General features: G+C 42.3%; 1 protein-coding gene across 5 annotated transcripts; it reads right to left on the bottom strand.

Moving 5' to 3' along the window:
- Nucleotides 1-422: 422 nt before the first annotated feature.
- On the bottom strand, nt 423-27,110 carry LOC109749372 (endoribonuclease Dicer homolog 4). 5 transcript variants are annotated; one of them, XM_045233174.2, is made up of 25 exons: nt 26,809-27,110; nt 25,703-25,880; nt 25,421-25,531; nt 24,964-25,104; nt 20,232-20,315; nt 15,215-15,279; nt 14,861-14,995; nt 14,618-14,746; nt 13,305-13,443; nt 12,241-12,331; nt 11,741-11,933; nt 10,825-10,985; nt 10,514-10,720; nt 10,156-10,421; nt 9,808-10,082; nt 9,293-9,720; nt 8,709-8,809; nt 7,888-8,096; nt 7,591-7,800; nt 5,301-5,744; nt 4,934-5,206; nt 4,192-4,521; nt 2,383-2,737; nt 1,767-1,881; nt 423-919 (listed from the first exon to the last, which is right to left on the bottom strand). In XM_045233174.2, exons 5-25 carry the CDS (start codon nt 20,284-20,286, stop codon nt 751-753), a joined length of 4,350 nt encoding a protein of 1,449 aa, XP_045089109.1. In that variant the 5' UTR covers nt 20,287-20,315; nt 24,964-25,104; nt 25,421-25,531; nt 25,703-25,880; nt 26,809-27,110; the 3' UTR covers nt 423-750. The 5 variants fall into 5 exon arrangements, with proteins under 5 accessions (XP_045089109.1, XP_020163920.1, XP_020163923.1 ...); XM_020308331.4 differs by having other exon boundaries at nt 20,232-20,304; nt 26,809-27,093; XM_020308334.4 differs by having other exon boundaries at nt 14,861-14,973; nt 20,232-20,304; nt 26,809-27,075.

A 27,110-nucleotide genomic window follows, 5' to 3' on the forward strand; every position in this document is an offset into this window, starting at 1 on the left:
GCCGAATGCCGTACCTTTCAGCGCTTGAAAAAATATATATATTAAGACTTCCTGAAGATAAATTTAGCTTGATAAGCTTAACTACTGGATTCTTGAATTTTATTTGAATTTTGTTAGCTTTCATTTTCTACAATATCTTTGTTACGTGGTTAATTATTTCCCACATCATTTCATGCATTTCTGTTATCCATTATTTATTTTTATCTTTTTTGAAAAAGCACGTAATTCATGATCTTTTGGGTTTTTTGTAATGCTGACTTTGCAATTTTTGTCCATGTGGTCATGATGGTAGCAAAAATACAACATAAATAGGTAGCCCTGAGTTTTGTAACCGGTCCAAGGTCGTTAAGTGCGTATTTCTCCAAAAGGATTTGCAAAAACAATACAAAAAACTCACATAATAGCAAAAAAAAAACAAATGATTTAACAAGAATTGCTCAATGTAGCATTTTAATCAGTTCATCAAAATGCACACCCTTTCACATGCTTAGCTTGGACACCAACGTCTTGTCACTGCTGGTTGTTTATTCATTGTTGCGGTTTGATTTGGCTTCTGCCTTGTCGCTAGCTTTATTGTCATCTTACAAATCAGCAGAGCATGAATGAACCGAATAACTATAAAGTCCTATCACCCATACGCCATACATGGGCTGTACATTTATCAACACATCCTATCGTAACACCACAACATAAGTACATGGTTGTATTGTACTACTCTGGTAACGGGGGCCATGGAATCCAGAGATGTTTCTACACACGAACTTCATCTTTGGGTAGGTACCCATGTTGCCTGAGATACCACAGAGCCCCCTGCGCGGCATGCTCTTGTGCGGCCTTCTTCTGTAGTTGAGCATCGCTGTAGCACTCCAAGAGTGTCTCCGAGGGTCCCCTGATCTGAACTGTAACCTTGTACGTGAATCTGTGTCATTTCACGCATGAAGTTAGCGGAGCATGTACACACCTTGATAGTAAAATAATTGGTATCCACAACATTTTGTAACAAATAGTACAACACACTATGTGACTAGACAGCAACACATTTATCACCTCATATACTTACGTTGCATTTTATATTCACGCCTGAATTGGATATAATGCATATCACGAAGAAGCATTATCACGTAACCAAATAAAATGACAGTGAAACATGTATTAAGATTTTAAATTTATGTGTTCACTATAGTCTGAACTTGATTTTTTTTATATCATACCCACTGAAATCATAGTATTTGACTAGTAGCAAATGCTTAGCTCTGAAGCAGTACACCACAGTGAACTTGTATGACAAATACCAGAATACCACTACAAAGTAGATAACACCTTTCCAGACTTGCTGACAATTTTCCTAAACAAGTCAGATATTGACAAATATTCTTGAGACCTTTCCATAAAAAAGTACACTGCTCTCAAACTGTTAAAGCAACTGCTTAATAATGACGGTCCTTGCCAGCTTAAGCTACCCGAAACTACCGCTTATGCAAAGCTTGAGGTTAAGAATAGTGTCTGTGCTTAGATTCTGCTTAATCCTCCTTTTTAGAGCACTATTTAACCTAGAATTGACATGCCACTCTCCTTCCAGGATAAACACCAAAAATAAGGAACTTAGAAATGGACATATATTATGATGGATAAGAAACATATTTTTTATTTTCTACACTGAAGAAACCACAAACTCTGTAAGAAAAGGAACCGTACAAGGAGGCTATAATTCATTGTAATTTGTAATGCAGGCAACTTGATGTATGTTCTCCTTCAAGCAAGCTTACCTTCGGAGGTGGCTTGGCCCTTCTTCTTTGCACAATTCAAATTCAGGGGGTTTCCAATAACTTACGGCACATACTTCAAAAAGGAAAGACTTTGCTGTTTTATTTACCATATCACCTGCAAAGGTGATTAAAAGCGTTAAGGCGCTTCCTTTAAAATTAGAACGAAATTTGAAGTGTGAATAATAAAACATAGTTGTATATCCTGCAAATTTAGCAAACTCAATTAAAACATTAACTCGATATATCTGGGTCTATTTGTTATCTCCCACTCAATAGATGAAGTTGTTTTGACACAATCAAGTTGAATGCACAATAAACAGTCAGATGGAATGTGTAATTGCTCCTTTCCATTCCATGTAGAATGTTTCAACACCAAATTTACACCACAAATACTGCAAACTTGGTGCTTGAGAAGTACCACCGACATTTCGTATCTTCATAAGAATATATATATCATGGATAAAAGACAAAACAAATGGCTAATTAATCCAAAATTTAAGTGCTGTTCACAGTGCGACCAGGTAAGTGAGGTCAAAGTCGACAGTGTGCATATTTTTTTTAACTTTCTAATGGAGAGCATTACGGTGCATAAAAAAAGTATTAGATTTAGCATTACCATGATACTCCTTTCTAATATTTTTCTGAGTTGTTCCCTTCGGCAGACAGGCATTCTGCTTTGCAACCTTGAGCTGATTATTCCTTTCAATACTGACATCATCCTTGGAAAACATGGTATTCCCTGCTGTTCTTTGGCTAGAGGTTCTAAGAGTCCCACGAATAGAAATTTCCGTATTTTGGAAAGAGATGTTTGCATCCCTTTCTTTACCTATCTTCAGATTATTCATTTCTGCAGATATGTCAGCCTCGACTTTGATTGGTTCTTCATTATAACCTAGTAGTTCTGGTTCTTTCTTCCTAGCATCTCGCAAAATCTCTTCCAGTGACTTGTTTTTATGTGTGTATCCATAATTCTGCATGAGTGCACAAGGATTCACAAAAGCAGTAAGTTCGCTTTAGCCTTTTAAGTAACAGAATCATTCAACAATACTGAAAATTATCATGTTACAGTAATTTGCCTGACCCCACCATAGAAATAATAATCAAAATAAATATTCAATTGGTCAGAAAAAAACATGTAACATAGCAAGTGAACTTACATGGTTAAATTATAATATAATAACCATTTTCACAAGACATGAATCACATAATGACCATAAATGTGCGGGGGGGGATGACAAGGCACTAGTTTGTGAGCCGGGCAATGTTCCTCAAGTAGGATGTCTCAGAAAACAATCAGGAGACATATCTGTTGGAGAATTAGTATTAGGATATATTAAAAGTATTCTGATTCCAGTCTATAAAAGTCCAATTGTATCCACCCTTTGTTGGTTTTTTACTTCCAGACCTTTTCCAGGGTTCTTCTAATAAACAATGGCAAACATTTTGATGCATGTTCAAGGAAAAGTCTGAAATGCATGTTCAAGACGAACTAAAAAGAGACTGGTTGCAGTGGCCAGGCCATGTTATGACTGCATAGTCAATTGACTACACAGGTTTTGAGCAAAACCTTTACATACAAATTACATGTGCAAATACAAGAAATAATATAAGATTCAGAGAGAAATATGTTTGACATCACATGTTTGTAGTCCTGGCACCACCACTGGCTGGTTGAATACATATTAAAGTCTGGTCGGGATTGTAATCCACACACATAATTATTTCCTCTAATTCCTACATGGTATAGAGCTTCATTTCCCGCCTAACCCTAATCACACCATCGTTGTTCCTGATCACCAGCCTCTTCTACCTTGTCAATGTCGTGAGGTTGTCATGGTGATACCCAGACACAAAAAGGGGGAAAAAGGATTGGCATTTGATGTATTTATGTCTTTCAAGCACATAATTTGGGGATGAAAAATGTAGTTCTCGATATGGCGGCAAGCTTCGATGCGTTGCGGCGATCGTGGTAGATATGTGCAGCATAGTTTGGTGATTAGGTGTGCAATTTATCTGCGGTCATGAACATATAAAGTGTTTAGTTCAAGGAACCGGAAAATGAATGAGGCGCACTTGTTTGGTTTGAATTTAGGAATGGAATGTGTTGGTCCATTGCCACCTCATCCCTCGTAAGCACAATGCTAGTTACATACATTGGAAGTGTCATCCCATCAAAATCATGGTATCATCCCATGATGGACCAGAATATTTAAACCAAATACCATAATGCATGTTGACAGTTCATAAAAAACAAATGAAACCATTGAGATTATCGTATTTCATGGTAATTGCAAAACAAAAGTCAAAGGCACCAAAGGCAGATCTTCAGTTTAGAAATTGCTTTTTGTTCACCCAACTGCAATGGCTCAAACGTCACAATTCTGTGGCAAGTCCAAAAATAGAAGGCCAAGTAACCAAAATATACCTTCAGTTTAGAAAGTGTTTCTTGTGCAGCAAACTTCCTAGCAACTTTTGAATTCCGATTTGCAGCGGCAGAACTTATCACCTGGCTGTTTATGTTAACTTCCACTTTGACGTGGTACTCTCCATCGGCTTTCATAGGTTCGGGAAGGCCCAACTCAAGTTCATGACATTGACAAAGTTCCCGAATTTCTCTCATGGGATTCATGTGCATGTCAGAGAAGCTCAACACTGGCTCTAGAAGCATAAGCACTAGCGTCCAAACGTAGTTCAGGTTGAATCCTGAATCTAAAAGAACTGCAGCAACACAAGATTCGACAATATCACCAAGAACCTGCAAGCAAGATTACAGTAAAAGGATATAAGTGTTTGCCATAAAAATGTTATGCCATATAAAGTATGTGATTGCTAAAGAAATCCTACAAGTCAAACAGAAATCAAATATATCAAATGCAGCAACTAGTTACTCAAGAAAATCATATAACCATAGTACAAAAAAATGTATGATTCCTATCAAATGCAACAACTAGTTCTCAAGAAAATCATATAACCATAGTACTAAAAAATGTATGATTCCTATACAATTATTGATAATGATAATACTTGTTTTGTGTTTTAAGTCCGCTGACCCCTACTATCCCATCTTATATCGAAAACTTTAATAATCACTATATTTTAGCAGTAACTGTGCACGCTAAAAATGGGTTATCTAAAGAGGCGTAGCAGTTACAAGGATATAACAATACCTTTGGGCATGCTGGTTCTTCTACCAAGTCTTTTTCTGAATTGGGAAGTCTAATATAATTCTCAAACTTATTCACTGCTGTTGAAAGATAATTTGAATCCTTTATAAGATACTTATGGATACCTTTCTGGACTGCCACATATGCAAGCGAATTATTACTGACAGCTAACGATTTTAAATCGGTTATTTGACCAGGCTTTAGATCAGGATAAGCTGAGTAGAGGTATGAGGTTATCAAATATTCCAAAACAGCATCTCCAAGGAACTCCAATTTCTGATCAAATACGAAAAGAAAATAGTCAGCCGAGTAAATCATTGATTACTACATCAGTTCACCAATGACAATGCAAGAAAAAAGAAGCTCTGACCTGGTAGCATCCTCCAGAATGTTTATTGAATGAAGGATGCACAAATGCTTCGAGAATTAGACCCTTATGTTTGAAATTGTAACCGATTAATTCCTCAAGCTCATCGACGTCGGTGTGGTTCGTGAGAGATAAATTGATGGAGCTTGCATCTAATACTCTATATAGAGATGAATCTTTGAAATCAACATCTATTCCCACCCAGTGAAGGAATGCAAATGCAGCTTTGAATCCACCTTCAACAAGAAATGCTCCGACAAGCGATTCAACAGCATCCGCTATAGTCTTCCTATGCAACCAATGATGCGACTTTGTACACCTCAAGTTACAGTTTTCTCGGCTATCTGTGTGTATATTCACTTCTGTGTCAGCACTGCAAACAACTTTACAAGGCCTTCCCAGTGCAATGAACTGTGTCGGTTCAAAGTGTTGATCCCGTATGTACACCTAAGTTTACATACAGACATGCAAAAAAAAAAAAGATGTTCAGTTATGCTACAGAATCCATGGCAGGTATTTGACAGGGAAAATAACTCATTATCTTGTGTAATGATTTTTTTTTGCAACAGAAACAAGGATCATGGACCTCTACTAAAATGTTACAAGGCAGCAAACCATGTTTTAAGTAAGAGGATGTACTTAAATTAGATCATAAGGATAACCAGAATGTTTGGCAACCGTCGTAGATAATTATGGTCAGTCCAAGATAATACAGAGCTCATCAAGGTTATAATGTCACAATCAGCAATTATTCCTAAGTAAGGAGGATAACGATTATATGGCTATCATGTGCACTGTTGACAAAAAAGTGTGGCTTCAAGTTCAGTTCCGATAGTCACATGGTGAGTCCATCCAGAAAAGGCCTTATCTGGCAGATTGTGGCTTAATCTTGCTTTTCTTGTGGTGATTGTAGTTCACTTTATCAGCTGTAGATAATTATGGTCAGGCAGGATAATACAGAGCTCATAAAGGCTATAATGTCACTATCAGTAACTATTCCCAAGTAAGGCTATCGTTCAGTTACGCTAACGAGTATATGCCTGGCTATCGTTCGCAACATTGACAGAAACATGCAGCTTTAAGTTCAGTTCCGATAGTCACATGGTGAGTCTGTCTAGAAAAGGCCTTCTCTGGCAGATTGTGAACTAATCTTTCTTTTCTTGTGATGATTGTAGTTACACTTTACCAGCTGTCATAGACGGCGGCTTAGAGCAATGGTTCATCCTTTCCGGGGTGGAAACCCTTGATCGCGCCTTCACTGGTTGGATCTGGCAACAGCGGTCTTCTTCACTGTCTTCATGTTTGAGACCAGGCCTTCACTGATTGGATCCGACAACGAGGGTACAGCGGTCTTGTTCAGTGGTACCTACTATCTGGATAGCAGACTCTCAATCTGCCAAGCAATGGTTCGATCCCGCAACATCATCATACATGTGTCATCTCCTTGCAGGATTTGTCTAGGAAGATGGTGATGTGATCTCCAGGGTGAATGCCTTTCGTCTGTACACTGGTTGGACCAGCTTCAGTCCTTGGTTGTTGTAGTTTTGGATTTTAATTTCATCGCTTGAATGGTTGGCTCCGCAGAAGCTGGACACATTCTGACAATTATGTTTGTCACTTTATTTTCCCTTTCTAAGCTGATTTGTTCTGCATTGGCGCCTTTTGAAACATTTTGAAAAAAAAAAACTGAAGGCTGTGGAATCGATCCAGATGCAGGAAAACCCTCTCCATTTTTAACCTTAAAAACCTGTTGTGTTAGGCATAGGGTACCAATGGTGAACCCACATGGGAGCCACGTGCCACCAGTTCTGTCGCCCCAGGACCGGCCCTCAAGAGGCAGAGCTAATCCTGCATCACTCCGTTTTACGTTGTATTAGACTCAGCTAGTCAAGCCGAGCTGGTGACCTAGGTCTGGTTAGACACTAATCCAGTTGAGATTAACCCCTTTTATTTAAATGAGATGTACTAGGTCAGAAACCCTGGCGATAGGGGTTGTATCCAGTCAAGAATCTGAAGTGATTGAGTAGGGTGTTATATAAACGCATAGGGTGTAATCAATCGACAACAAATTAAAATGATTATCTCTTCTCTTTGTCCATGGTCTCTCTTGACGACCCTGATCTAGCCCTTCCCTACATGTTCTGGTCATGATCAGAGAAATCAAAGCATAACATGGGCAGAAGATGAGCCTACTGGACTTGGTCTACATTTGAAACAAAGATAACACAACCCATAGGTCACACAAAACTTGGAAGGGAAACAGATATTAGGTTCACTGAAAACATTATCTAACCTGCAAATTTCTTTTGATTGATAACTCATATAAATGTGAATTATTCACTATAGCAGAACGTCTGCTGGTCAATTGCCCTTCATCAAGTCCTTCATATGTAAGAAAGTTGTGACGTCCAACCACATACTTCAAAAAAGCATCACCTAAGACTTCAAAGCGCTCCAAAGAAATCCTCTCCAAACACCTTTCGGTGGTAAGTGCTTCAAGGATCTGAAATAGATCAATATCATTTGCAGCATAGATAGGTAATTCAAACTAGAAGTTCAGCATGAAGGGTGCGAAAATTGCATGACTTACACCAGAAGCACTAATTTGAGAAGCCTCTGAGAATGAAGACAACATGACATCCTTCAACTCAATAGCTACCAGCAAATTCTCCAACCGACACATCAACGATGGTAACAAAGACAGGGAGCTACACATATCCTTTGAAAACCCAATTATCTTCAAAGAGCATAGCTCTGGAGGCAACTCCACAAAGTGCTCCATCAATTCACGACCTCCTTCTAAATACAAATAACAAAATCAGAAAAGGTAACACCATCAGAAATACTATACCTAGATAGGGTCCATTTAAGGAATCATAGTAGAGCAGTATATTCAGAATACAATTCACAAATGGCTTGAATCAACAGTGCTCAAAAGCTTAAAGCAGAGAAGCAAGAACTAGGAAAAATACTAGGTCCAATGCATCCACAAGTAGTTCCAGAATGTTGAAAGCAATTCACAAGCGGTTCAAGAAAATTTGACAGCAAGAATTTACATAGAGCAATATTGGCTCACTACCATCACAGGGTGCAAGTGGCGTTAAGAGAAGATCGACACGTGTGGCAAAAATTGTACACTCCTGCAGAGATGATCGGCCCATGGTCACCTGGAAATACAAGTTGCATATTTCCTAACATTGTACTTATGTTTTGCTTCTCCTCTTAATGAAAAGATGCATGCCCTCTAAAAAAACTGCAAACAGCCATCACAAATATTTCTTCACTTTACGGCAAGTTGAACACTTAGAAGTATTTTAATTCTAAGCAAAATAGTGATGTTTGGATAAAGAAGAGTCCAAAACAGGAAACAGTTTATAAAGGTACTAGTTCTGAAAGGACAAAAAGTGTAACCTGTGGTCTCCCGTAATCGGTCATGAAGCAAATTATGCAGATTGAAGAGCTGCTTAGCGTGCAGAAGTGGCTGCTCGGGATGTGATAGTTTGATACCAAACCTGATTTGAAAAGTACATCAGTTCATTAGAACATCAATAAAGCACTTAAGCAGAAATATCGCAACATTTCTTTTAAACTGCTTATTAACAAAAGTTGGTTAGTTACCGGGAAAAGGCTACCAGGGATGACTAGGATCAGTTCAGTGGACCTATCATACGACCATCACATAGACTACTTGTAAAGCCGTGACAGAAGCAGCATATTTGCTAACATGTTTCCCAAAACTAAAGCTTCTTATGGGGATTTGTACTGGGGTGGTCCCATGATATTATATCTTTGACTTGCATGGCCTACTTTTCGTAACATGAAGTAGATACACATTATCATACTAAAAATAAATTCGTATATTCTTAAATGGTACAGATAGCTCGCAATCTTAAGGTTGGTTATGTAGCTATACATGACCTAGTGAGTGCACAATGACGGTAGCATGAGAACTGAAAGCGAATCAGGGGGATGCAAATAATCGTTCAGTTTGTTACCTTTCCTTGTAATGATCTTCATAAGTAGCACCATCGTATTCACTTCTAGCATTTAGTTCGTTCAGAATGACATGAATGACGAAAAATGTCTTAATATGGGGAGCAAAGATTAGACTGCCAACGACATCAGTTTTACTGTACATATTATCAAGAAGCCTTAAAGACTCATCTGGCAAATATGATCCATGCGCAGACACACCAGTTGGATCTTTAAAAACCGGTGATGATAAACAGCGCTTAACTGTTGGCCAGTCAATCATAAATATATCACCATACAATTCCTGCTTGATTGGAAGCAGCAGGTAAAAGGTTGAATTAAACTGTAGTGTTTCACTGTTGCCCAACAACATAACATGAGATACAGTGAACTCAGATCTGTCCAGGAGAACCTTCAGAAACATTTCTTGGAAATTGCGTGCAAGCATCATCTGACAAGAAAAAACAATGTTAACATTTTATACGCCATTCAATAAAAGATCACATGTTAACATATGAAAAAATGAGCAAGACGGTGCCTGTTCTTCGTCAAATGATATCGTTCCTAAATGTTTCATTCCTGCTTTCACAATCCTGCCACGAGCCAGATGCAAATCAACCTCCAACTTTTCAGCTTCCATAGGAAGGGGGTTGATCACAAAAAGACCAAATATCCGATAATGTCTGTCTGCTGGTATGGGAAAGAATTGAATATAGTAGAAATGCAAGTTCAATGGACAGTCCAGTTTGCATGTTGAAGGTTTGAGAATTGTGGGAATTAACATCTCATGAAGCTCTTCTCTTAGACTTTCATCTGAAATATGCAAACAATAGCTGAGGCGAATCACCAGTATTATGACAATGTGAGAACAAGCGAGTGACCATACCATCATGACTGTTGCTTGCTGAACCGTTTGTTGTTGATGCCTTGTTCTTTCTTGAACCTGAACCAGGCAGAAGAAAATCTGTCAAAGCACCCAATTCATACAATTTCACCAATGCCTCTAAGCATGCATCCCTCTTAGCCTCGTCATTTGATTGGCATGGTTGGCCATCCACTTGACGAAAAGCAGCATTTGGTGGAAGAATTACTCTGCAGATTATCCCCTCAGTGTCATCAATGTAGATGAATGCCGGGGAAGGATTAAAGAACCTTCAAGAAGTTTAGTTATGTTAGCCCAACAAAGAACTAATGAATAAAAGCATGTGCAATCATAACACATTGACGTACACAGCAGTCCTTACATGTCCTTGGGAAGGTTGTAGCAGTAGCGATGTAGTAGAGATACACTACATGCGGTGCTAATGGAAGCACCCGTTTTTTCCACTTGATAACTTTTCTCCTCGAGGTGATCAAACACATCATTTGAAGTTCTCAAGTCTATCTCTCCATTCATAATGCCTTCACCATCAATATAGTCATTAAGCAACTTTTCTTCAGAATGATTTCCCCTGGTATGTGTATCAGAATGAATAAGGACCAAAATCAAGGACTAAAGTACAATCGAACCTATAATATTAACACCAATTGTCTATCTATTTAATGGAAAAATCACCTCTCCAGGAGAACAACATATTTAGAATTTGTCATCCGAGCACGTCCCCTGGACTGGATAAAACTGGCAACAGTTTCTGGAAGATCAAACCGCACAACAAGGCAACAAGTCTGAATGTCCAGACCCTCTTCACCTACACTGGTAGCAATCAAAAGATTCACCTGCAAACAGCGAATGCAAAGGAACTGTGATGCAAGAAGCATAGTAGATATACGGGTATAAAGCCAAAGTTAGATTTTGGGGCGTGTGTCGCAAGTAATTTACAACATGCATTACCAACTCAAAAATAATACAAATGTAGGCCTAAAGCCCTAAGCCCCACGAGTCCGATCCAGGATAGAACCCTGCTTGAGTCAAAAAGACCTACTAAAATCTGATGCTTTTATTATTAGTATAAACAAAACTTTACAAGCCAAGAACCAATCCTTCAGTCTGTCCCATGTCAATCCTTGTACATTGTAAGTGGCCTACTTAAACCGTTATAACATTGGAACTCACTAACGACCATCAGAAACGATTAGCCCATGGCCTAGTTAAACCGAATTTGGCTTATACTTGACTAAAACTGCCGACTCACTGACTCAACTGGTGGATCTCAGAGTCTGTGTATGCTGCCCCCAATGTTGTATGCCAACCAGTTATATTCATAGTTAGGTGTGCGCCAATTGGAAAGAAAAAATCCACCTCGACAACAACCAAGATCAGTACGAGCCACCTAGTTATGATTATGCTCCCAGGTGTGCTCAATTACATATTTACATCACAAAAAATGTTAACTTACTCTTGAAGAAAGAGCAGGCCAAGCATAAATGCAGGATGTGACATATTCAAAATAGTTATCCAAAGAACACTTTTTATTGTCTTCGGAAGAATTCATGTAGAAGGTATGAATGCCTAATTATACCAATTATTATACCTCGCCAGAAGAGAAATTTTCAACAATAGCATCCATCTTCTGCCTTGACATATTCTTTGGTCCCGAGTGGCGTCCCACAAGGAACTCACATTTCCAAAGATCAAGGCCTTTCAAATTTTGGAGGATATGTGCTATTGCTCTTGCAACAGTTATTCTTTTCACGAAAACTATGCACTTCATGTTTTCCTCTAGCCTGCTTATTGCAGAAACCAGAGCAAAATAAGCAGGATGATGAGAACAGATAGATGTTGAAATTTTCTCAAGTGGTTATAATTATAATGTTTGAATAGTGGTTTCCAGCTGGATTCTTCTTTCATTTTTACACTTTCATGTGGAAAATGTAAGCCAGTGGAAAGGAATTACTACTGCCCAATCAGTAACAAGATTTCGTTACACCCTAAATTAACTACAGATACTCCAGTACCATAATGTGTCCGTGTAAATACAAAGCATAAAGGGATGTTACGATAAAAGATAGTAGCACTGACGAGTACGCTCACCTGTATCTCGAGAGAATATTAATAAGAACCATAATTTTATTTGAGAAGAAAGGTTCTACCATCTCCAGATTAAATGAATCATCATGGGTACCTAGAAAGGATGTCTTGTCAGATTCATGAAGGGCTAATCAGGAAAAAAAATGCATTTAAGATGGCAACTATTTCCAATAAAAAACCGTATCAAAAGCTACATATCCTCAACGATTCCAGTACTTATTATTATTAATGAAACAGAAAATTCAAGCATGCTTTTGCACATAAAAAACAATGCATTCAGAGATCGAACATGTTTATGGACAAGCCTACTGATAGGCCTATTACACCCACAAGGCCACAACACAGGTCCCACCCATAAGCACTAAGCTTGGAAGGAAATGTCGTAAGCAATCTGTCGCCCCCCTGCCTTAGCCCACAGTCCTGCCTCTGCATGGGTAGTGTCCAGCAGCGTAGCTGTGCCAGGCCTTGCACCGTTGAGACACCAGGGTTTCGCTACTTCCAAATCCACCACGCTGCAAGCATTCAATGACGATAACCCTTTATTTGCAAAGATGAAATGGATGTGACAGCTTATCGCCTCCAGTCTATGAACCTCAATTCGATGGAGGTTGCTTTTGCAAATTTTAGTTTGAAGTTTTTCCCCAAATATTGATCTTTGGTGCTAGAAACGGCCAAGATGCAATGATGGTAGGCAACAGGAAATTTGAACAGGTGAAGGCCTGGCGTCGACTACTCCAGTGTGATGCTTAAAAAAGCTACTCCAGTATGTTTCCCAAATTTTTCGCCTTGTGAGATCTTTTCACGGAAAGTTTTGTAAGATATATTGTTAATTTAGGAAGATGAATGAGTTCATATTTCTCTTCCATACTTTGGAAATTTTGAATTCCAGTTCTGAAATTCAAGTAGTGAACAGCATTACAGGCAGGATATCAGGACAATTAGTTTTTCAAGAACTTTAAAAAAATCCACTGCCAGATTTTATAGGGAAGGTGGACCAGATAGATCTAGGAACCAACGTAGGGGTAAAAAAGGAGCACAATTAGGTGAGAACTTGCATAACAACTCACCGTCTAATATGTTGCTACTCAGAACAGAAATTGCTTTGTTTAGGTAGTGATGCTTAAATCTGGTAGAATTGTCGTTCATGTCAGACTCCTTTCTGTCCAAAACATCACCATCAAATGAAAGGAGGAAAGCCTTTGCAGCCTGCGCTAAAATCAAACAAAATAGGAATAACACATCTGATGCTATCTTAAAAGGAGGCAACAAAAAACGTAAAAAAATACACTCATATCAGAAAGGAGAAAACAGCCAAGAACACTACAACTAAATAGCAAATAAAAGCATAAGCAATGATTAAAGGAAGAAATATAGAATCCATGACAAACAAGATCGCACACGCCTGCGTACACGTTATGCTCCCAACTTCAAAAGGTTAGACACTCAAACAGCAGCCAAGGAGAGGAGGAAAATCTTTGACTTAGCAGTGATCTTCCTCATTTGGTCCGTTTGGCATGAACCGAGGTTTACACCCTGGCCATTAGGAAGCAATGAACAGTGCTTTGCCGTCTCAGGGCAGTCCACGACATTCAGGATGACCTAGGAACCAGAGGGATGTGGCAGCAACTCTGTCTGTCCAACATAAAACCTTAGGTACCTTAGTGGAACGCTTAGCTAATTACCACGCGTTGATATAGATCAACAAATCAGATTACCTTGTTGTCATCTTGCTCCATGCGACACCCTCAGCCTCGTCTCAGATGAGCTTCGCCTTGGGTAGAATTCATAGTCCGTTAGTGGCGAATCAGCACCTTAGGCGGATTTGAATTTTTGAATTTGGAGTCGGTAGGTGAGAAGGGCAGGTACTGGGGTCTTCCAAAAGGTGCACATTTTGTAATCCCCCATGTCGGGGGAGGAGGGGGGGGGGGGGGGGGGGGCACTGCCACCACCGAAGAACTAACAAAAACCTTCTTGCAAGCTATGGAAACACCATGTATGAACCACTTGTACAACCATAGGATCGTAGTACCATAAAATCGACTCAGAAAATTTGTTACGAGCTAAGTGAACATCGCATATGAACAATATAAACTTTCACCCAAAAATAGCGCCATTTCTAATTCTGAACAAATTCTCAAGAACGATTCTTTATTAAACACAATCTATTACTTATCTTGTATTTACGAAGTTCCCAAAATGGACGCTTTCCCATAAAAGCGAGGAGCATCCCATAACAGCTCCCAAGCAACACCCAAAAGAAAAAGAAATTTTTTTGAACCAACTAACTGAAGAAAAAGGCTGTTCCAAATTAGAGTGAATCCGACAAAAGGCTTAAGGATATTTCATTATCAACGTATCTGACAAAACAGTGTCAACTTACTTGCAGAGCTCCAAACGAACCAAGTTCTTGCAAACAGAATACTAAATTTCCATGCAACCTCCCCAGGGACTTTAGTTTCTTCTGAGAATCCTTGAAATCGTATAGGCTCTCGCGTAGTATGCGTTCACTCTGTTTCAAAATTATATATAACAAAAAGGAGATGAAAAAGAACAGAAAACATAAGCTTGTGTACTTGAAATTTGAAATAATAATAATCCACTGTATAGCAGAACAAAACTTTACCTCAAGCTTTGAGCGATCAAGTTCTTTGTTGTAAGTTACAGTAAGATTAGACTGACTAAGCGGGACATACGTGTGTACCTCCATATCAGGAAAAGCAAGCACACTTTCCAGTTCTGCATTATCAACCGAACAGACCTACCCAACATGAGAGAAGTTTTGCAAAGCCAAATGTCAATAAGTAATATCCCTAAACCCAGCAGAATTCTTGGGGAACACTAGTACTCCCTCCGTCCCAAAATTCTTGTCTTAGATTTGTCTAAATACGGATGTATCAAGTCACGTTTTAGTATTAGATACATCCGTATCTAGACAAATCTAAGAGAAGAATTTTGGGACGGAGGGAGTAGTATGTACCTTGGCATGCAATAATTCTTCAAGGCTATTGATACATTTGGTGTAATTAAGCTTGTTAGACCCGCCTGTCAAATAAAATATAAGAATAGTTGCATGACCACAAATGGTAAAGAAAATCTTACATTGCAGGGAAGATAGAACAACTATAGCCGAATCTGATAGTACAACAGTAGAGTAAGCAACACTAGAGACCAACCTAATATTTCAAGTTAGTGCAATGCTAGTCCAACAACTAATTTGTAAGATCCCTGGTAACAGTTGTAGCATTTTATATTAATCTAAAAAGATGTACCAAGGCTGCCATTGCTGAGGTGATTGCTGGGGTTTCCCTCAACCAATCCTTTTCAATCTTGCCTCACCTGTCACCACAGCGGCTGATGCGGAGCTCACCCAATTGAGCTGTCCACCCAACTTGTGGATGGCAAAGCCGACAAGCATGTCATGGGCAGCGACCTACCCCATTCTTTGTCGCTCCAGTATAGGCCTAGATCTTGGCAAACAATAACTGGGACCATTTCGCTCTGAAGAAAGTGTAGATCTTGTTCCGGCTCGCTTGCCATGGCAACATACGCATACACAGCTTCCTATTCTGACGGTGGTGGATTGGTTCAGCCTGCAGCCCTTTCTACACGGTGCCAGACAAGGATCTCGTCCACGTCTTATTTAATTTGTTGCTGGCTTCGCATCTCAGCAGACAATCGGTCCTAGCCCAGCCCGGTGTGCTCTTTCACCGGTTCTGCATCTTTTATGCGCAGTCCATAGCACACCTGCACCATTCCATCCGCCACACCTTGGTCCTCCTTGCGCTCGGTACTTCTGAAAAGCCAGAACCGATTGGTCTTCGATGGTGAGCATCTCACGCCACTTGCTGTTTTGGGGATGATCCTGGAGCACGTCGCCCTCTCGGATTTTTACTTCTCATATCGTCTCAGCAGTGGTGCTCCCGTGTGTCTGGCATAAGTTCTCTTAGCTTGCTGCGTCGTAGATCTCCTTATAATAATCGAGTTTTTGTTCAATAAAATTTTCACTTCAGGTAAGGGGTTCCCCTACCATTGCTCACTAAAAAGAGTCCCAACAAACCAACAGCGTATGACAAGTGTCATGTGCCTTTAGGCAATAGACATTGTAACAAGCAGGTAGAGGAACATGAGAAGAGGCTTGCAGAGCAGAAAGATGGAGACATATCAGCAAAAGGCATCAGGGAGTGGTACAGGTGTGGTAAATATGCAGAAAATCTCTTATACAGTATATAACAGGGAATATGTGGCTAATATATGGAAAAACATATACAGCTCTAAAACCCACCACCCTCAAACTTGTGGTGGATCAACACCACCGAATTTGGACAGGTAAAAGCTGTGTTGTGCTCAAGGTTTTCGAGTCGACGAGTCGTGCCTTGCCGATTGACTAGTCTCAACTAGATGAGGTGTTTGAGTCGACTTCCAGTTACGACTCATCGACTAGTCGACGACTAGTCGCGACTAGTCGTTCGACTCGAAAACAGTGGTTGTGCTCTAGTTAGGGTCTTCAAGAAGATATCCATCAACTGAAACTGGGAAAACACACACTAAGAGCCCAATCAATTGATCCTGCACAGGACTGCATGAAGCGTCAGCACCAATATGCTGGGTAAGCTCACGCGCAATGTTGATAACACATGTATTGTTAGACAAAAGAGAAGTCGTTGTAGTTACAGAAACACCAAAATCCTCGAGCAACCACTGCAGCCAAGTCACTACTACTGTCAAGAGAACCATAGCTCGCAATTTGCCTCTACACTCGAACAGGAAACTACAGTATGTTTCTTTGTCTTCCAGACAATGAGCAAGCAAAATGCGATTGGTGGCCCTTCGGATAGCTAACCTAAGTAGCATTTGAATAGCATGAAGCTTCAGTGAACTGCAGCATTGAAAGAAAAGATGCAAGCGGTAGTACCATGAAGATCTCGCAAAAGTAAAAGGAGGTGACTATAGTGAACCTGAAGGGGGCTGTTGACTCTGAATGTGAACTGGATATGATATATCCGGATGAATGACGACTAGATAGGCAAGATTGTCAACATGATGATGAGAACGAGTCGGATTAGGAAAGGCTCACCTTAGAACGAGCTTGGAGGTGGACATTGAGCTCCATCGGTCTCAACAGTCAACGATACACTCATCAGTAAGAGCAGCAAAAGGTTCACCAATAGAAGCTTGGGAGGTGGACACTGAGCTCCATCGGAGTCTCAACCATTAACGTACACTCATTAGTAAGAAAAGCAAGAGGGTCTTGGATGTACTTCTCTTGGAATACGAAGAAGCCATCGGAGGTAGAAGAAACCTCAATCCAAGGAGGTGGCGAAGAGGACCAAGATCAAACATAAGAAACTTATCACGAAGACGAACCTTTGTTTTCTCTTGGGATATGAAGAAGCCATTGGAGGTAGAAAAGACCTCAATCCAAGGAGGTAACAACGAGGACCAAGATCAGACACAAGAAACTGCCTACTAAGACGAGCCTTCTTTTCGCTTGGGATATGAAGCCATCGGAGGTAGAAGAAACCTCAATCCAAGGAGGTAGTGAAGAACGGTCCAAGACCAGATAAAAGAAACTGCTCACTAAGGCGAGCCTTCTGTTCTCTTGGATATGAAGAAGTCATCGTAGGTAGAAGAAACCTCAACCCAAGGAGGCAGCGAAGAGAACCAAGATCAGACATAAGAAACTGCTCACCAAGAGCCTTCTTTTCTCTTGGGATATGGAGAAGCCAACGGAGGTAGATGAACCTTCAAGCCAAGAAGGTAGCGAAGAGAACCAAAATCAGACATAATAAAGTGCTCGCCAAGACGAGCTTTCAAAAAGGCAATGCACTCAAATTCATCTCCAAAGATGATCATGTCATCAACATATAGAAGACTGACCTCAGGACAAAAGGTAGACAAAAAGCGCAAGACTATTAATTAGGATTACGCTAATTAAAACAATAATTATCCTATGCCAACATGACGGCACACTATTAAGTCCTAAGGTGCACAAAAAATGCTATTGAAGTGAAACAGGATGTGCATTTTTGTTCAAGGAGTTCCGCATAACTATGGGCGAGCGACACGGACCGAGACGAAGGAAAACGCCCCCGCGTCGCTCCCGTGCGAGCGACACGGGCGGGCGTCGTAGCCTTAGCCGCCGCCGCCAGTATCCCAGCCACCCCTCTCTGCCGCCGCTGGAGGACGCCGCAAGGCAAAGCCTCGCGGCCGACGGTGGCGGCGGGGGACCCTGCTCGTGGTGCTGGGGGACTCTCGGGCACGGCGGGTCGTCTCCTATTTGTCTGCGCGTCGCCATGGCGCTGGAGCCTGGTCCGTCTCTGGCTGCCTGGTCCGTCTCTAGCAACGTGCTGCTCGGCGTGCGGGCACGGAGCTGCGAGCTGGAGGTCGTCACGGTGCTCGCGGATCCCCTCTTCCTCATGTCCTTGAAGGCCGCGCTCCTGCCAGCTCCATACAATTCGGCGGCGCGCACTACAGTGGGCAAAGAGGAGGCTCCTCCACGCCTCCCCTTCGACGGCCGGCTGGCTCGGAGCTCGCCTTGTTGGGGCGGCGGTCGTCCTTCACGACCGAGGTGGTGGCTGCGAGGCGCGGGAGGTGGTGCGCCACTCTCCAGATGCGGCGGTGCTGCTGCCATGGCCGTGCTGGGGGCGTGTTCTGGCCGCCGGCTCGGGCTTTGCACGGATCTGGTTGGGAGTGGCGTCGGTTGGCCGGATCCGACCGGATCTGGCCTGCAGCGGCCCAGTGTTGGCCATGGGCGGTGGGGAGCTGCCATGGTCCGTTGTGGTGGTGCAGGTCTGCAATCCGCCTTGATCTGTCGTTGCATTGGAGAGGAGGTCTGCCCACTTGGGCGAAAGCTCTGCTCGAACCGGAGCTGACGGCGGTGACGCCTCTGGGCGCCGCTAACCTCCTTCGAGGCGTCGTCGTCATTAGTGACTTCATCCTCTTCGAGACTCCGGGGGAAACCCATGTTTCAGCTGCGTCTGGAACAGATGATGGTGACGCTTCCGCGTCGCACCCCTTCTTGATGGCATCATCTTGGTGTCAACTCGGTCGATTGTGTGGTGGCTGCTTGCTGCAGGTTTGACGGTGGTGGTGGTGCGGCCGGTGGATGGGGCCGAGAGTGGTATGTGTTTCTGGTGCCTGGCAACGGCAATTGGTGCTTTGTGCTGCCAATTGCTTCATGTGTCTTCGCCTTCGGTTGTGTTCTTCGGTGTCGCTCCTATTGCTATGCATGCTCAAGACCCTCCCATGGTTGTTGTTGTGTTGCGGTGAGCTTCGTGCTCTTGGTGTTGTCTCGATTCATCTTTGCTCAATGATAATGCAAGATGCCTCCCCAACTTGCTAATCATTCCGATGTCTCATGGCGGAGCTTCCACTCAAGGTTCGTGGCTATGTCACTCGTTGTTTGTGGACGCTCCTGTGTTGCGCCTGAGGTTCGGTACGCACGCCGGTGAGGTGCATTAGGTTTTTGCAAACTCTTGGTATTGTGATCCCTTGACGACACCCCACATCTACTTTGTCTCTCGTGGTGTTGGTCCCTATGTCTGTTAGCTAGGTGTGCCTTGTTTTGGGTGTCCACTTTTTCTCATCTCGTTTACCCTTATTACTTGTATGGTTTTCGGCCCGCTTTTCCTCATAAACAGGGTCACTTTGTTCAGGTTTTCGATCTGGTTTCCCTTATAAACTGGATCATTCTCTTGGCATTATGGCCACTTTGAGGGGCAATATATTCAGGTGGGGAAGCTCTCCCCCTCGGTGACCGTTCAAAAAGAAAATTTGGCCACATTTACAATGCAATAAAGAATTCCTAAAGGAAAAAATTATGGCTCCAAACTTAATTGCATAAAAGAGAGCAATACTATGGCCTAACTCTCAGGTAACACAAAAGGTGAGATCAAATTACATGATTTCAGAGAATGTGGTTGGCCACCAAAGGTAATTAAAAAACCATAACCATGAAATGTTTCCTGATAGAACTGACATTAGATTACAATTACCTTTTCCCATTACTGGTGAAGCAGTCATGCCAAAAATGCGAGGGGGCTTCACCATGTCATTATTGTAGAATTCCTGAAACAATGCTACAAATGTTTTTCAGACTGAACAGAGTTATTATGTACTCCATCCCAAAATAAGTCTCGCTGATTTAGTACAGCTTTGTACTAAATTTGAACTAAACCAGCGACACTTATTTTGGGACAAAGGAAGTAGAATTCATAAAACAATGTTTCAGGTATATGATTTCCTGAAATAACGTTATTAATGTAGAATTTCTGAAACATCTTTTTCAGATTGCAAGTTCTGTCGTTCACTGAATTTGTTAAACAATACTCCTTGAAAGGTGTCACTTTAGACATAGTATATTCACAATAAAAAATATTTGGAACAGATACTTGAAAACCATATGCCTACAACTGTCTCAAAAAGTATCTACAGAATATATAATTTTGCTAGGTTCAAGGGAAATATTGCAATGCAAATTAGTGGTGCGAGTTGTGATTTAGATGGTGCAAATGTAAAGCCATATTGCAATGCAGAAGTGACATCTTCTAGGAAATAAAAGGGATAGTATTCAACACATATTAGCAGTCATTCAATTTCTGCATTAATTAACTGCTTATAGCAATTAAAGATCAACTAGTTGTTCCAACTTCCAACTAGCAACGTGGTAAGACTGAATATCTGCATGATACTGATACTGTTTGATGATGAGATGACGACAAAGAAGCCCGTTGTCTTCTGTCGATGGTGGGCGAATAGCGAGGGCTCCCGGAGTTCAGAGCTCTTTCTCAAGACTTGCGCTGAGGCGAGGCCTCGGGCTTAACTCCATCTGCGGGGCTCGTCTGAGCTGGTGCAGCCCCAACGGTGCTGTAGCATGGGGGTTCCTTGGAAGTCGCGGCTTCGCAGACTGAGGCCTGACGTCAAGCCTTCCATGAATGGGAAGCCAGCCACATCCTCTATCTCATATCAGGAAGGACCGTTGAGGCACCCATTGGTTTCGCATCGAAATGATGATGGTGCCTGGATCCCCACGCCCACGTCTGCGGATGGGAAAACAGCAGAGGACATGGGACACATGTCACGCCGCAAAACCCGTCAATTCGGCTCACTACGGCGATTAAAGGGGAAAAGAGGGTAATTTCCTCCTCCACTTCCAATCTCACCCTTCTGCCTTCCTGCCTTCTCCTCCATTGCTACACATCCACAGCTCAAGCCCTCCGCCCCTTTATTCGAACCCAAAGAGATGGCCAAAAGCGGGTCCGGTAGCGATCGAACACGTGCTAAGAGTGCGGCCCAGGCGGTCCCATGGAGCTCCGGTCGCGGTCAAACACGCGCTCAGAGCGCACTATTGAGACTCACATGGAGCTCAGTGTTCACCTCCATGCTACTGATAATGACCCCTTGTCTAATCCGACGTGTTATCGTCATCTTGTTGGGAGTCTTATCTATGTAGTTGTCACTCGTCCGGATATCTCTTATCTAGTCCATATTTTAAGTCGGTTTGTCTCTGCTCCCACTTCGGTTCACTGTAGTCACCTCCTTCATGTTCTTTGATATCTTCGTGGCACGATCTCTCATCGTCTGTTCTTTCCCCGCTTTGGTTCATTACAGCTTCAGGCCTATTCGGATGCTACATGAGCTAGTGATCCCTCGGATCACCGTTCACTTTCTGCTTACTGTGTTTTTCTTGGTGGTTCCCTCGTTGTCGGGAAGACGAAGAAACAAACTGCAGTTCCCCGTTCGAGTGCAAAGGCTGAGTTGCGAGTTATGGCTCTTTTGATAGCAAAGGTGAATCGGGCACGGTGGTTACTTCAAGAGTTTGGGGTTTATGTCACTAAACCTACTCTGGTTTTCTCTGACAATATAGATGCTATTAGCATTGCGGGCGACCCTATGAAGCATGAGCACACCAAGCATACTGGTGTCAATGCTTTTTTTGTGCGCACTTGTGTGCCGGATTAGGTTATTGATCTTCAATATGTGCCTTCCAAGTTACAGTTGACAGATTTCTTTACGAAGGCCTGGACTAGAGCATAGCATGGCTTCTATCTCTCCAAATTCAGTGTCGTAGATCCACCATGAGTTTGAGGAGGGGTGTTAGAGTTATATATTTAGCCATGTACCCCATTGTATTTTCCCTGTTCTAGAAGGTTTTTTTGCTTATTGTACCACACCTGTACATGTGTGCTGGCCTAGGGCCACCTAGAAATACAAGTTGCATATTTCCTAACAACGACAAGTGTAGAGCCACCTTGTAGTTCATAAACCTTTTGATAGTAAACAACGACAACATCATCAGCAACCTTGGCAACAACAATTTCAGGCTGAGTGGCACCAGGGACAAGAGTTGATAGTGTAGGCTCGACAAGAGCAACATGGCACAACCGACAGGAGACCTCATCGAAGAGAACGCCCAGGAGACAAAGACCATGCAAGTGAATGCACATGCGGGCAACAAACTCTATGGTAGTTAACACTTCGAAAGTCATAGAACAATGAGGGGTGGAAACGAATCCCTACGACGAAGACATTGCATTTTTTTCCCTAGAATAGAGTGAAGTTGGCTCGACTCGATCTCAGAACGAAGACACATGTAGTGGGGGTTGCTTGACCATGGGAGAAGTCAAGCGCGTGGGAAGGGAGGACAACAATGGTTGCTGAGGCTGCAACGGGCACGACGACCTGGTGGATAGGCATAGACGAAACAACAATTGCGACGACCGTGCGAGGGCATAGACGAAACAACAATTGCGACGACCGTGCGAGGGCGAGCGGAGTCAGTGGCACAGGCCAGGTCAAGGAGGGTATCGAGGGCTTCGAGACGATGGCATCCGCTGGTCCGAAGGCGGGAGCGGCCTGGAAGTGACAATGATGGCGCGACCTAAGGTAGGAGTCCTGCTCTGCGGCACGCCCCAGGATGCAAGCAGATGACGGGAGGCTTGATCTGGATAAGGCGCAAGCTAGGCAAGGTGATAGCGGTGATGCCTTTATCTACAACTAGGATGGCCCCTTCATGGAGCGGTATGGAAAGCAATGATGACCAGGTGGAGATCAACGAAATGGATAAGAGAACAGAAAAAAACAGGCCAAAATTAATCAAACTACGAGTTGCCTGGGAAATATGCAATGTATATTCCCATGAGACCATAGGCTATATATACACGTATATGCATGGTACAATATGCACAAAACTCCTTATATAACGGGATATTACATGGCTAATATATACAAGTCTAATAGGTATAACTTACTACACATACTCTCGCTTGTTACATGAATGTTGGTGCTTCTTTGAGTGGAGGAATCTTTCTAAGAACTTTGGAGGATTTCAATCCATAGGAACTTCATATGGATTGCATCCCTATGCCCCAATTTTATAGGATTTCGAGCAAAAGGATATATTTGATTAAAAATTTCCTTTGTATCTTGCATGCGCCTTCTCTCAATATTCTCACAAGATACCTATGGAACATTCAAAGAGTACGTTCCAAATTCCTATGCTTCGATTTCCTATAGGATTCAAAAGTCGTGACACTCTAATCCTATGTTTTTCCTATACTTGTCTTTTGAGAATCATGCGATCCAAAGAGGAACATTCCTTTATTATGTATGTGTTATGTGTGCATTGTTGGAGATATATGCAATAGGCAATCATAATGATGATTATAATTTTGTGAGTTCATGATTCAATGCACAACATGTTCCTTGAACAATGGGTAGTCGTTCTACTGTATTCATGTACTGTATATGCCATATACATGCCTAGGTATATGCAGGCCCTAGGGGCCCATGGAGATCACCAACCTAGTTGGGATATGTTCCTAGTTCCTAGAAGGAGGCCTTGCGGGTACTTGAAAAGAGATCACGAGTCCTACTCGTGAATGGTCTAGAATCCTACTTGTGCACAGAGGGGGTGCCTACTCGAAGGAGATGAGGCCACCGCCATACCATAGGTATATAAAGGAGGCGAAGACCACGAAAGAGCGGCAACTTGATCATCTCCACAACAGACAGAAACCCTAGAGATCTAGAGTGCATTACCTAGTTCGTCCATAGTAGTCATCAAGTTGCGTATCAACTCGACAGATTCCCTCATTGTAACAACAATTGTACTACCATCTCGAGATATAATCCAAGCAAAGCAAGAGGTAGGACCATTAATTGTCTCGAAAACGGCTGAACATAGGCAAATCGTTGTCTAGCGATCCCAGGTGGCCCGAGCGTAACTCCATGGCCAAACAAATCATGCAAAAACATCGTATCGTTGTGAGGCATCAACATAATTATCGTTGAAAAGTACGGATGACAAGTATTCGACTTGTTTGTGTTATCTTAATGATGATAGTTTTAAAGTGATCCTTAGTTCGTAAACATACAAGGACACATATGTCGACCAACATAAGTATTGGTTAATGACCAAATGTATGGAGATATCAAACCAATAGCATAGACATGTTATTTTGATTTAATTCTCCATTTATTAGAAACTTGACCTACAAGCATGAATTCTCCCATCAGCATGCACCAAACATTTAAACTCCGATAATGTTTTATTAGCAATGGTGGCATGTGGATGTAGTTTTATTGAGACGAGTTCAAGTGCAAAGAAAATTCAATGATGCACTGCTACCATTAGGTGGCCAAGGAATGACAAACCTAATTATTCCATCATATGAAGATAGTCTGTGCATTGCAAATTGTACTGCATGAAGAAGATCTTGACACTACCTTCATAATTTGTGCATATGGGTGCCGCTTATGCACTTGTGCGTGATGGCATTCATCGAATATCAGAAGTGCAATTGAGTCCATCTTGATGAAACAATGCTGCAAACTATGCAACAAAATCTGGGGAGTCATTACAAGAACCTGCAGTGACATAGAAAGTGATACAAATTAGGTGCAAAACTATGCACGGAGTAGAACAAAACTCTATCATGCTTTGACAAAAATGGATGTGCAGATTATTGGACTAATGGATCTGTTGTTTACATGTGCGCAGAATTAGACCTCTAATTCAGAAGAAATTACACAGGTGTGTTCATTAATCTCTGGGTGAAAGTTTGCTATGAAGTACTCAGGTGTCATAACTAATTCATGATAAGGCAAATAGCTCCCGACAACATTTTCCAAGCTGGAATGTCATTGTGATTGACCTGCAAGGAGAATGTCAAGTAAACCTTACCTCAGATTCCGCCATCTCTGTCTCCCAGTTCTCATGATCTCTTGGGGTTTTACCATCCCCGTAGTAACTTTGAACTCTGAAATTGGTGGAATTTGCAATCACCGTCGCTTGCTGTAAAAAAGGAGAGCGGTTTTGTTTACAGAGAAGAAGAGCACTAATTAAACATGCACAGTTGTGGTCAGTCTGGAAAATGCAGTTATAACCTCGACAGAAATTATGCACTCGCGTGCCAAACTACATATACTAAAAATGTGATGTGTGCAAAGCTGGATAGTAATCTACCTGGAGAACAAGGGGAACTGTTGGGGCGAGGAAGATGCAGACATCACGTCTGGGTTTGCGAATGAGATGGCCAAGTTCGTATATGAGCAACACGGCTATATGGGTCTTCCCGCATCCTGTGCCTAGGTACACTATGATGTTCTCCTCGAGAGCCCTCTTGCAGAGATCCAACTGATACCTAAAGCACAAGATATGATGTTTGTTATCCAAAATCTGTATAATGAAACAGAGTAAGATATAATGTTGTTATCCGACTTGGGTATAGCTTAGTGACACAGTGTAATCATTGACCAACAAAAGCTTTGCAGCACACCGCCAATTGTTTGTCTAGTGACACTGACAAATAAAGGCGGAGTAGCAGAAAGTACAGCACTGGGGATTCTATCAAAGAAAAGGATGTCGCCAGACTAGGGATGCGAGGTACTGCAGAGACACCACGAAATCTCCGTCAATTATTAGTCCATTTATTCATCGGCATGTTCTTTTAGCAGGCGTCCTGCCTTGTCAAGGTGTAACTGCGACAGGTTTGATATGCCCCACCTACCGCTATCATAGAAACTGAAGAGCGACCACTGGGAAGATTGGCAGAGCTTTCCCAAAGCAAGTCTGCGACAGGATCGAATCGTAGAGATTAAGAATTGGGATCGCTTTGCGAACAACTATTCCACGGAGCATTAAGTTGTGCAAATAGATAGCAATTAAACTGGAAGTAATTTGGAATTAATCACAACTAATGGGTCATTTAATTTAATCAGATAAATCGACACGAAATGGGGAAGAAATCGAAACAGTGGACTGCAGAGCATGAACTGCTAAATCTAACATTATCTATAATCAACAGCCAAAAACAACAAGCACATCACGAAGCATTTGAAACCCATCTAAAACCTCCAAGAGCTCCCAAATCAGCAACGGAGGCATGAACCAACCCCCAGAGGCGGAAATCTTCGTGAAACAAACAGGGGCGACTGACTCTGGTTCCGCTCGGAAGCTCCGCTGCTTGGCCCCAAAACAAATCCGCAGCACACGAGACACCGCAGAATCGCAGGAAACGAGGTGGGGAACGTAAGGAGGATGCGGGGGTGCGGTCGGGATAGGGCGCTTACTTGCGCGCGATCGTCCTCGGGTCCTTGGGCTGGGGCTCGCGCTCCCCCGCGCTCGCCGCCGCGGTCGAGATGTCGCCCATGGCGGAAGCTTCGCGCGGAAGAGAGGCTCCCTCTCCCTCTCCTCTTTCTCTCTCTTGTGTGCCCCGGGGCGCAACTGCAACTGCTGGGCGCCGCGGAGGAGGCTGCAAAGCGGGGGGGAGAAGGACTGCTCGGGGAGGACGAGGAGTCAGTCGGCGAGACGGAGATGCGAAGAGCACACATGGTGATGAAGGCAAGGGGGCCGAGCGGGTCGTGTCGAGTCC

The sequence above is a fragment of the Aegilops tauschii genome, chromosome 2 (assembly GCF_002575655.3).
Source record: "Aegilops tauschii subsp. strangulata cultivar AL8/78 chromosome 2, Aet v6.0, whole genome shotgun sequence".
Taxonomy (NCBI): Eukaryota; Viridiplantae; Streptophyta; class Magnoliopsida; order Poales; family Poaceae; genus Aegilops; species Aegilops tauschii.

Excerpts from the sequence above, each read along its gene's own strand:
- LOC109749372 (XM_020308331.4), bottom strand. The coding sequence starts at position 26,888 with ATGGGCGACATCTCGACCGCGGCGGCGAGCGCGGGGGAGCGCGAGCCC. Across the intron at positions 25,532-25,702 it reads CAGTTCCCCTTGTTCTCCAG|CAAGCGACGGTGATTGCAAA; the intron begins GTAGATTACTAT and ends CCTTTTTTACAG. Across the intron at positions 5,207-5,300 it reads ATTCTGGAGGATGCTACCAG|AAATTGGAGTTCCTTGGAGA; the intron begins GTCAGAGCTTCT and ends GTATTTGATCAG.